Below are 12,207 nucleotides of genomic sequence, written 5' to 3' on the forward strand. Positions count from 1 at the left end.
GGTAGATTGAGATAAGATGAGCGTGCGTTATTGTGCAGATTTCACAGTAAGGGAACATTGCTCATGTCGCTGTGCTGACATGAATGGCTCCATCCTCACAGAAGATGTGACCGTTCTACTGTCAACAGACAGGCTGCTGTCCTCCTGCAGCAGAGCAGGACCAGCGTCGGCTGAAAGGCCCTTCACACAACTCTCTGGGAGCCTTGACACTCCTGAAGCACTGTGAGCTTTGGTTATCTCCAGACTGCGGTGATCAGAGGGGGGAGGCGCTTCTTTAGCTGATGTGCATTGACAAGAAAAAGGAGCGAAGCTGGGCCTCAGACCGTCGTGGAGCTCAGGACCGCCCGTCCTCATGCAGATCGCCTTGTTTCACGGCGCGCAATATGTCTCCCCGAACGAGGGACTCTCCAACACTTGAATACACGGCGGAGCGCTGTTGCACCAGAGGCTCAGGAGAGGGAGGAAGACGAGGCAAGAAAAGAGAAACAAAGTCTGAGTGGTGCCAGCTGCTTTGCCATCTGTCACTCTCATGGCTGCGCTGGTGATACGTTGAAATAACTTTCTTGAAAAAGTGGTGCCGATAATCCCCCGATTGTTTCCATTTTCCAACCCGGTAGTCCTGGTTACGCTCCCAGGGCCAGAGTGAGCCACATCCCTCTCCATTCAATGTAAAGTTACAGTTCTCCATGTTTAGCAACCGTATACTACTCAAAGTGAGAAGCATTGTCGCTCCTCGAAGTCCGGCCGCTCTCCCCCCCTCGTGGGCGCGTGCAGCGTGGGAAGCAAAGGGGCTTTCGCCTGCTTCACCTCCTCCAGATAGTGGAAAGACCGCCACCCTACGGGGAGGCAAACCCCTGCTGGTGGACCTTGATAAGTCCTCGCCGTCCCCTGTCCTGGCCTTAGCCCTCTGATCCTCAGCCTAGTTGGATCGGGGCCAACCAAAGAGCGAGCTCTGTCAAAACCCCTGCGTAGGAACAAGCGAGCAGATCACAATTCAAGTCCTTCGACGGAAAAAAAAAGAAAGGAGAAAAAAAAAAAAAAAAAGGTTAGCATTGATGATAAGAAAGCCGATAGGTGCTGGAGGAGATGAAGGTCTGGACAGTGTTCATTCGCTCCCTGGTGGTCCGGCAGCACCTCATTAGATGGATGTGTATGAGGCTGTCAAAGCGGGAATATTATACCGCGGGGTCGTCGGCAAACTAATTGGGTAACAAAGACCATTTCCAGCTCGAGAAACCATCTTTTAACAGTGAGCGTGCTGAGGCTCTGATAAGGGAGTTCACATCTAATGCATTTAGCGAGGGCCAAGTTCACCAACTTTATCTTATTTACTTAACTGGGTGTAAATATTGTGGGCCTTTTTTGCAGCGGATTTAGCCAGACCTCTCTGAGGTGCCCCCGGGGATCAAACTATTGCGCACTGCAGCATTATGTCGACGGTCAGGTGGTATGCAAATCAAACATACCTTTGTGTCTTTCGTCGTTAAAACAAAGTGACACGTTTCCTCTCTTTGTTCTTTGTCCTGTTATTTTAGTTATTATTCCTTACACGGCCATATTGGTATCAATATGTTATTTGCATATAAAATGTCTCTTGAAATCTAAAATCACATCCAGATGCTATTCTAATACATCGTGAAACTCCACCAGAGGAGAGAGGGGAGTTCAAAAGAATATTAAAATCCAATACCTAGAGGGGTGCACAGGGGTTTATCTAAAGTCAGGGGCTTTATTCAAGCATCATGCCTGCTATTTTATTGTTTGTCTTTATTTGCTGCCTCCGACTGATCCTAGTCTTCGGCGTGTGTTTATGAGAGCAGGGATTTGTTGTGACCCCATTGACTGATTGACTCCTGAGTTCCTTACTTCCTCTTTGAAGACCCCCCCCCCCCCCCCCATCCCCCATCCCCCGCCCTCCTCCTGAAATGTTTATTTCAAACAGACAGCGAGTGGTTTCGGTCCGCAGAATACGCCACCTGACCCCCAGGGGCCACGGTAATATCCATACAGGTGAACATTACTGGCTCCGGGTTCCCCTATTATGTTCCCTCACACAGCGTCTCGCCGCTCGGGGAGTCAGCGCCAGCTTACATGCAAGAGATCAAACAAGTCCTTCCCAATTGAATTCAAATGGGAAATTTTGAGTAATTCAAAAAGTGAGTGGTGAAGCGACAGGGCTGTTCTGTCCCCTGACCAAAGCCAAACACTAGAAGTACATGTGTGTGTGTGTGCTCATACCTCCAAGATATGATTAGGTCCCTGGAGCGCATGCATTACATATTCAGCTTTCTCTTGTTTACAACTTCAAATAGTTCTCCTGGACATACGCATTATACATCGTTACAGAAGTACATGCACATTTACTCGGGGAAGTTGAATCAGAAATTCTCCAACACAAAGGAAGTTGGGGACTTTGTTGAGAGATGCTGAAGGGCTGGGGAGGGAAACGAAGCTTGGGCTGGATCAGTAGAGAGCAGTGTGGGTGATGCACACATGTTAAAGGAAGGGCAGGAGAGAGGGGAGGAGGAAAGAAGATCAGAGGAGAAGAACAGATAGGAAATAAAAAGAGGGAACGGAAATTACAGCAGGGATGAGAGGAGGAAAGGACGGAAGAGGAGAGGAGAAGAACAGACAGCAAAATAAGAAATGATAAATGGAAGGAAAAGAGTGAGATATGAAAGGGAAGCAGAGGTGAGAGGAGGGAAAAGAAAAGGAAAGGATTAGGAAAAGGAAAAGGACAAATAGGAAATGACAAGGAAAGAGAGAAAGGGACGGAAAGGAGATATGAGAGAGTGTAGGAGGCAAAACAAGGAAAGAGAGGGTGAAGAGAGGAAAGCAAAGGAAAACAGACGAGAAAGATAAAACGATGAAAGGAAGGGAGACGAGAGAAAAAGGGAAGGAGAAGCACAAGAATAAATACGAAAAGGAAAGGATACAAGAGGAAGTAAAGGGAAGTAATCAAAAGCAGAGGGACAGACTGGGAAAGGACAGCAAAATAATTCATGGAGGCAGGGGTGGAGAAAGGGGTGGATGTCCTCGGGGCTGGCACAGCTCACTCTAAACTGTTTGGCTTTCCAGTTGGAGCACCTCAATGTGCCCAAAGGTCTCGAAGAAAGGAGCACAGCACACAGGGAAGCCCCCTCCACCGCAGGCGGCCTTCTGCTCACTTCCCCTCCCCTTCGAAAAAAACAACACTGCGCCGCTAATGATTCAGCACCGCTGGCCGAGCAGGCCGTCCACTGCGTCACTGCGTCATGTCTTGGACCAGGACACGACGATACCACCGTACCAGATACAAGCAGTGTGGGCCTTTCAATGGAGGCAAATAAGCAGTAGCTAATGCAGCACATGGACGTTGGTGCTTGCCGTCCAGTCAGCAGGATGAAAGGTGATTTTAAATGAGGAAATATTTATTCCCCCAAAGCGCCGGCAACGATAGCAGCAGCCAAATAAAGGCACATGCGAACAGGGACGGGAGTCCCTTTAAAGATTCCAGGGGAACAGCGGTGACTCTCGCAATTTAATCGATTTGGAAAATGAAAAGTCAATTCAACAAAGTTGAAAAGAGAAAGATGGGGTAAGGGAGGAAGAAGGAGGGGGAAAAAAGCATTCTCTTGCACTCATGCAGTAAACTAACTGCGGCACAGAGCAGGCAGAGATTTCAGCTGAATTATCTCCCACCTCACATTTGCTCTTAGGCAAGCAGTTTAAAAGCCAAGCGATTGAGCCGGCGATCCAATTTGAAATGCAGAAATGATCAGAGCAGCTTGCCTCATTTCATATCGAAATTCTCTGATTTACGACAGGGCACCAGCCAAGATCTATCTCTAAAGGGAATTAGTGTGCAGTTCCTTCATATTTCGGTTATTCAGTTTGCCGATGGCAGATGCTGCAGCCTTAGAGAGAGGGATGGAGGAGGGGGGGGGGAGGGGGCGTTAGTTGGTATCTTTTCATTTTGGCAGATGTAACAATGGGACATTTAGAAGAAGGAGGGAATGACACAAAAGCAGACCTGAGGGACGGCGCTGTGTCTCACCTTACGGAGGAAGCGTGCAGCTGCCTAACTAACCATCGTGCACACCTTCTCCTTTGTGACGGCTTTAGCAGTGAGAGAACACACGCTGTTTTTTTATTCAACAAAAAAATAAATAAAGACCCTCGCAACCCATCCATCCCTGAGGCTAAGAAAATATTAATACCCAGAGCGATAACAAGGGCTAGAGGAAAATCTCCCTTAATGAAATTTCCAGTTGACCACATGCAATTTGTTTCATCGCAGTGAACAACTAATTGCAACGGACGTTATCAAGGTGTGAGTGTGCTGTCTGCTGTAAACTGACTGGTAGAACAGGTACAAATCCTTTATCCTTTCTCCCATGTTAGAAACAGAGAACATATAAACTTGACATAACCCAAGCGTAAGCTTGCCTCTTTTTCACCATGCTGCCAGTAGCCTCCCTAAAAAAGGACCGCGGCTCCTCCTCATTAAAATGACATCCACGTACTGCCAAACTTGTGAATTACGTTCAGAGGGAAACCCATTTGGTGGTGGATTAAGCTTCCTTTAAAACGAGTTTAATAAGTCCACAGAAGTCTGCATCGGTGGGTGGGGGGGAGGGGGGGGTCCATGGCTGGGTCAGGTTTTTAGCCTCAACATAAGCCAGCATATTTCTGTTGAATTATTGTTTGGTTTCGTTTCAATTCCATAGTCGCTTTAAACCAAGCCATGATGCATTTGACCAGAACACAGCAGTTTAACAGCGTTTTCTGTTGTTTTTTTGGCCACAATTGGCTCCAATAACCTTGTGTTTTTTTAAACTGTGAAGAGGAGGGAAATGGGTTTGGAACGTAATAGAGCGCGTCGTTTGAATTTAGGTGTTTTAAGTTTATAGTAGAGAAGGTCAAACGTGTTTAATGAATATCTATCTGCGATTCAATCGAATTGGGAAAATGCGCGTTTCATTCTTTACCCAAACGATGTCAACGGTGTTTTTTCCGCCTGGAAGAAAGAAATGGCACTACTTGACACCGAGTGGGTGTTGAAAGCGCGGCGCGCGGAGCCAGCGAATGTGTGTCGAGATATTCAGACGGAGCGGTTTTGATCTCTCAGTTGTCTAAATCCTGCAGCTGTGGGATCACGACGGATACAGTGCCAGTCAGTGACCTTGGTGGAGGGGAGAGAAGCCATGGGGGAAAATAATCATTCCCACCAAGGTTTGTATCGATTTCACCTGCCCTGACCATGAAGCGGGTTAAGAGTAGCCAGTGGTGGTGAAATGGTCAGCGGCGATACCATTAGCTCGTTGTTTACACAGGGAAGCAGGGAGTTAGAGGAAGGCTGAGTGTCACAAGCCACTTTCTTCTTCACCTCCTTCAGCTGATCAGAGGATCATGGTATCAAGGAGGGATTAGTAGCGACTTGGGATTTGTGTGATTGGTTAATTTATTGCGGTGATGGCAGGTCTTTCATCTATGGCAACATTTAATCAGCGCAGCCACAGAGGCTATTACAGGTTAGCTCCTTTCTGGAGTCGGTCCGGCTGTGCCATCAGCTCTATCACAATTCCCCTGAAATTTCCAAATTATCTGGAACAGGCTTTAGCTTCTCAGTAATAAAAATTAGAACAGATTCCTGATAGAAGCTTTTGCTCACACAGGGCCAATTATAAATAGTACAGCCCTGGCTTGGAGGAGAGGGAGAGAGGGTTGAGGGGGGGAGGGATTGAGGTAAAAAAAAAAAAAAATCCAACTCTGAGAGATGTGCGGGGAACTTATCGCGCAGCCTCTGCTCTCCGCTCTGATCCAAATCCGTGTGGCTGAAAATTTATATTAGATCTTATCACGGGGACCTAAGTCGAGAAAAAAAAAAAATCAATGAAGGTTATCTTTTATGTTGCAGCAACTTGTGGCCATATTGATTTTCATTTTATAGCGAATTTGGAGCATCAGTTTGTAATCACTCCCTCGCTGACTACACTGTTTCGGTCACTGTATCTCTTACACGGGGAACGGCAACAGGGCTCAGGGAGGAGAAAGAAATAAATAATAAAAAAAAACACCCGAGTATTGAAACCACTGAAGTGAAGGCAGAGGGTGGATAAACCAGAACACACTGCACAGCACAGCTCCGACAGGGATGATAGCGTGTAAACTGATACTAAACACTGTAACCCCCAAACCAAACTAATATTGACTCGCTTCATCGGAATTTGAAAAAAAAAAAAAAAAACAAGCCACATTAAATATGTTGTATTTTATTTTTGCCGGTGACATGTTTATATGGTTGGCGTAGTTTAGCTGTGTTTTGGACAGGAAAGAGCCTCCACACGTCACTTCCCCTCACCAGCAGGTTTGTTGTGGTGCGCCTCCCTACTCCTGCAGGGAAACCAAAAGGTTCTGCCCGTCAACCGAGCCGGACCCCCCCCCCCCTGCTTCTTGCCCTCGGACGCCTCTGCGTCTTAATCCTAAATATGTATTGTGCGGGCGCTCCTTGTGCGTCTCTTTGTCTGCGTGACGTCTGGTACACGCGCTGTGCTTACAAAGCCGGCGGGCCACCATTGTCGCGATCGATGCATTATGTAAATCTGCACCGGGGCACGGTCACGGGGTTCTGTTTGCCAACAAAAGGGGAAGTAAAGGAAAATACTGGTGGATCACTTGTAATCAAATCTAATACCCGTGGTCAGGATTTTTCAAAGTTTTTTATCTCGGCAACAACTAAAGGATTAATCCAGATTGCTGTAATAATTTGGAACCCATTTCTAACAATGGGAAGACGTCTGGTTAAGGTGGTATTTTTGGCTCCCATTGAGGGCAGCTGGAATATCATGAATTCCCAGAGGCTCAGGGGGACGGAGGAGAGGCCTCTTGCTGCTGAATAAGAGATGGCTCCAGTCTGGAGATCTAAGGAAGGGTTAATCTGATTCCCATTTCAGATAGTCGCCCTAGCAACAATCAGCCGGTCTGCTCTGCTCCTTTGACAGGGGTGTGATATTTTCAGGTTAGCCCGATAGAAGACTTTATTGTGAGGCTAATTTGAAATGTGAAATCGAGGATGACTTAAATTACAGAGGTCCTCTCTCTCTCTCTCTCTCTCTCTCTCTCTCTCGCTCTCTCTCATCTGCTGCCAGGGCAGGATAAGAGGATGCCAGGAGAAGGAATAAGAATATCAACAGACACAATTTACTGTCTGTGTTTGATCAGTTTGGCAGTGTCGTTGGCCAGCTTGCAGATACACTCACACACACACACACACACAGATATATTTATATTTATATGTATAGGGACTACGTAGGAATCTGTCTTTATTTAGTGTCTTTAATTTGCAGACAAAATCCAAACAGATTGCTATCAACTCCCTAAGATGTATTTGCTGTTAGTAAATAAATGCTCTCTGAAAAGGGAAAAGTAAAGTCAGTTTGTCCTCTAGCCTGAGACCAGAAAGAGTTCACGGCGAGAGAAATGGGCGGCTCGAGGAGGAGGAGGAGGAGGAGGAGGGGGGGGGGGGGGCACGCAGCCGCACTGCCCGTGCTCATCTCTTGTGCATATCTGTGCCAATTCAGACCTTTAACACGCTCAAGTGACATTTGCATTTATCCTTGAAGGTTGTTTGCCTTCTGCGGGGGGGGGAGAGGAAGTGAAAAGCGCCAGCGTCTCTTCTGTTGCGTCAGGCAGATGGACGGCGTCCTGTCGCCTCGCAAGGAAAAATAAACGACCGAGCTCCCAGCCCCGCTTTCTCTGAGCTCAACTATTTCTGTAACATCTTAATGAAGGTGCGCCCTCCCCCCCCCCTCCCCACCTAAAGGTTCAAAAGTACAACGGCCTCGAAATACTGACGCCTTGGCTTGGAGTAATAACAGTAAATAGTGGGATGCTTCACACACAGCCCCGGCACCATTTTGCAGGAGGCGAGAGAAAAGGGAGCACCAGGAAACCAAGTAAGACGGCGCAGGAAATCACAGGAGGATAAATAGAGCGAGCGAGAGCCTGTCCTGGATGTTGCACTCTATCTCCCTCTTTTCTTCTCTTTATTTTCCTCCTTCTTTTCCGATGGAATAAAACTCCCTCGTTTGACCTCTGACCGGGGAAGAAAAACGACCCCACAACATTCATAATCATTTTCTTTCCGCATATTATAAAAAAACCCTAACCTCAATCGGCCTTTGAAATGGATACTGATTCTTTAAATTCTTCCCTGCTTGTTTTCAGGAAATGGCGAGATCCTGGCGATAGGGAGGCACAATGTGCCCAAAGTTCAGCGCTGAGCGCTCGCTTCCTCCTCTCTGCGAGTCAACGGCCTTCTCTTTCTTTACTTTCTTTCCTCCTTTCCTCCATTCTCTCTTTTTACACAAACCCCAGAAATGTTCTTCCTAATCTTGAATAAACATCGGATCCTGAATCATTAGGGATCAATGCCGGAGAATTATTCCTCCACTTCGACTCTCGTGCACCCATTTGTCACCACTCTAACAACTGTGCGACCCAACACACACACACACACACACACACACACACACAACAAGCCCTGATTCTCAAGTCCTCTCAGCATTGTTATAAAAAAAAATGAAAAAGAAGCAGAAAATGGGGTGGACTTGGGGTTGCCTGGTGTATAGTTTTCTTAAATTGTGTGTTTACAGCCATTCAGAGCAGCAGAGGAGCGTAACTCAGTGGTTATTAATGTTTCTTTAATCACCGAAATAAGCGAATGATTAGTGTGTGTCATCTGTCTCCGTCCAGAAGACGAAGAGCACGGTCCCGGTGGTGCTGAGCGCCGGCCCCAGGTGGCTGCTGGATGTGACTTGGCAGGGAGCGGAAGACAACAAAAACAACTGTGTGGTGTACAGCAAAGGTAAGCGAGCAGCTCCGGCGTCCTGTTATCTCTCAGCGGCTCAACACACCACGCCACACAGCGCCGCCGCCGCTAAAAGAAAAAAGAGAAAAGAGAAGAAGAAAAACACTGACAATCCTCCATCCGCTCCACTCCCCATCTGCCTGTCTGTCCCCCCTCCAAGTCTGTCGCTCTCCTCCTTTTACTCTCTCTCTCTCTCTCTTCTGCTCCTCACTTCTCAAAGTCACAAACACGCAGAAATAATTGCACTGCGAGGACACACACACTCACACACACACACACACTTCATATCTTTTCTGCTCCAAAGGGTCATTTATATCACTAAAACTCAGATTAGGAACCGAGAAACATCACTTGACACACAAAGTTAATGGTCTTTAGATTTCACGAGGTAATTAATGCCCCTCCCCCTCCCCTCCCCACAACACATCTTTTTGCTCTTCTTTTATACTAAGTGAATCCCCATCTCAGTGCAGATAGCGAGCAATAGCACGGGTGCATAGGGGCTCGCCATTTCAATCCCTCCCTAATTCAGCGAATGCTTTATCTGGAGCATCTTTAACAAATCGCTGGGTACGGACTCATGGAAGTAAGCGGGCGCATCCGCCATCAGCAAAATAAAAACATGGTGTTCATCCGGCCGTCATCCTTTAAGAAAAAAACAAGTGACTTGCTCTCATTACGATAAACCCTCCTCCATCTGCAGCATTGTGTCCGGCTTGCCCTCATTAAAGCGGCCCGCCGTGCGCCGTGCATGGAGCCCCGCTTTTGTTGCAGATTGCACGTGGAGATGCTTGGTGGTGGCACCGCCGTCTGCAGCATCACTCGCCATGAAAAGCGCCGCGCTTCTGCAGCTATAATTAGGTCATGACAGGGGCGTCAACCGGAGGGCCGCGCTGGAGAATAAACACGTAAATAAAGAAGTGTTCGGAGTTTTTAAAAAAAAAGGGGGGCGAAAGAGAGGGGCTCCATTTATCACTTTTCAAAAAGTGATTACCCCGTGACGATACCCCACCCCCCCCCCTTCCTCCCCCCACCAAAGCTGAAATGGAGCTTCTTCTCTCCTCAAAGTGAATAAGTGGCAGGAGTGGGATTTGCAACCGGGATTTTCAGTCTCCCAATTCTCATCTACTAATCACTAGACTGCACTGGGGAGTTATCCTCTTAACCGGCTACTTAACTTTGTGCTCTTTATCACCAAATCATTAAAGTTTTGATAAGCTGTGAAAGAAGATTATGCACTTCTTTAAAATCTTCTAATCTTTTTTGCTCAGAGGCCGAGTGTATGAAACAAAAAAAAAAGGATGAATTTCTTTATTTATTTTGTTCCCTCCGCCACTATCCTGGAGATAGCATCATCATCTTCATCATCATCATCCCCACCTCAGCTGTGGATCTCCTGACACCTCCTTTTGTTTGTCGCTTCCCGTTTGACCTTATTAAATTACACACAATCACATCTGCAAACGTCCCCTAGTGAGATTTGTTCCGTGTTGTGCTGCATAAGTTCATTACAGCAAATCCCCCCCCGAACACACACACACACACACACACACACACACGGCTATCTCCACGCGCTTGCCAGCTGATGACAAACGATAATAGAGAGGATGTTGAATACCAAAAATTAATTTAAATCTGGTAGAAGTTAAGTATCTCTTGTCACCTCGTAGTTGCGGCTTCTCGAGACGAGGAATAATCGACACAAAATGCATCCAACTCCGTTTAATTCTCATCATTTCTAAACTTTCATCTTTGTATTGCCTTTTTTTTTTTTTTTTTTTTGCTACAAGAATTTTTTTAGTTTTCTCATTGTGAAAACTGCTGCAATAAATTTCAAAAATTTGCCACCATAATAGCAAGCGGTACAGTAAACTTGGGGCTGCGTTCCACACTTGACTGGAACAGCTTCATAGCGGCTCTGCCACAGAGAGCTTTGGAATAATTGGTTGGGTGTCACTTCTTCTCGGCTCTCTATCCCCATTTTGCTGCTGGCCACTCTTTCTCTTTTTTTTTCTTCCCCGGTTTGGATTGTGAGCAAGTTCAGAAAGTGTTTGATGCCGCTCATTCTTCTTTACCGCCAACCTACAGGTGTGGGCCCCCTCTGGAGGTGACACTGGAATTCGAATGTCAGCACAGTGTAAAAATACCCAAACTTTGTTGAATTCACTTCTGTATCCGGCCTCTTTTTTTTTTTTCTTCTTCTAAGCTTCATTTTTGGAAGTGCCGCCCGAGTCGTGTTTTATCGCGTCGACGCTAAATAGGAACTCTCTTCCCACCTTGAACAAAAAAAAAAAAAAGGAAAATGCTGAGGCCTCGGCTGTTTATATCTTCACCCTCTGCAGGCTGCTTCATTGCTCCCTGCAGATGCGTCACTTATGGAAAACAGTGAATATCTCAATACACAGAATGCTTTGCTGCAATACGCTTTGGCTTACCTTTCAGTGGTCTCGGCTTTGCTTTATGGCTGCCTGCAAAGATAGTAGCGGTTCACTTTGGACGCGCGCCAGGGTGAGTTTATGGGGGAGTATCTCTAAGTAAGGACTGCTGATTGGTTTGAGTGGCTGTAGCTTTCCGCTGGGTGTTCTGTCTGTGATTCTGCATTACATTTGTTTTTCCAACACCAGAACTTTGGAGAAATACACGGGAGCGAGAGGACAGGATTCAGAAAGGATTCCTCTGGGAGTTGTATTCCTAGCAGCCTGTTATGTATAATACATGCACTGGAGTGTGTAACAAGCAGCAGGGAGGTGCATTCAGGTCCCCCACGGGGCGCCCCCGGTCATCCGCACCGAGACAAGCTAACCCTCAAGTGTCAAATACTGATTTATTTTTGGGATCCCACATTCTTCCCATGTTGTCCCCTCGACAATCTGCATTCCGTCTCCCCCCCCCCCCCCCCCCCCCCCGTCTGTATCGTTCTCTCCAGACGAGCAGAAAGGGGCGGAAGCTTTTCACCCATTTGGAGAAATTAGAAGTGAGCGGTAGTGTTCGAGGCCATTTAAACACAGAGCTGTACCGTGAATACAAATCCTTCTACGAATCCCCGTTTTGCTCAAACTGTGAGGCAGCGACCGCTCCGAAGAGGAAGTGGGGAAGTGCGGTATCGTTTTTTCCCAGGCTGTCCGCACGGCCCTGTTTGTTTTACATTAAACTCCCGGGGAAGAGCCTCGGCAGCCAGCTATTACTAAGACGCTCGACTCTACCAGCGCACCAACTCATTATCGAGAAATCCACCTGGAACTCCCACAATGCTCTCCTCCACACTCGGATGGTTTCTTTGAACCCCCCGAAGTTATAAGAAACAGGCAGCTAGTCTGCAGAGTAATTATATGTTACAGTAACGCTGGAGACGGAGG

General features: G+C 47.0%; 1 protein-coding gene across 2 annotated transcripts in view; it reads left to right on the plus strand.

Annotated features, from left to right (window-relative positions):
* The window catches only part of zfpm2a (zinc finger protein, FOG family member 2a), a 102,515-nt gene that overhangs the window by 53,693 nt on the left and 36,615 nt on the right, over positions 1–12,207 (plus strand). Inside the window, exon 5 of one of the 2 annotated variants that reach the window (XM_037454432.2) lies at positions 8,740–8,848. In XM_037454432.2, the coding sequence (XP_037310329.2) occupies positions 8,740–8,848 (109 nt within the window). Of the gene's footprint in view, positions 1–8,736; positions 8,849–12,207 lie in introns of both variants that reach the window. The other variant, XM_037454431.2, reaches the window with a different exon arrangement.

The sequence above is a fragment of the Pungitius pungitius genome, chromosome 11, assembly GCF_949316345.1.
Source record: "Pungitius pungitius chromosome 11, fPunPun2.1, whole genome shotgun sequence".
Lineage (NCBI taxonomy): Eukaryota > Metazoa > Chordata > Actinopteri > Perciformes > Gasterosteidae > Pungitius > Pungitius pungitius.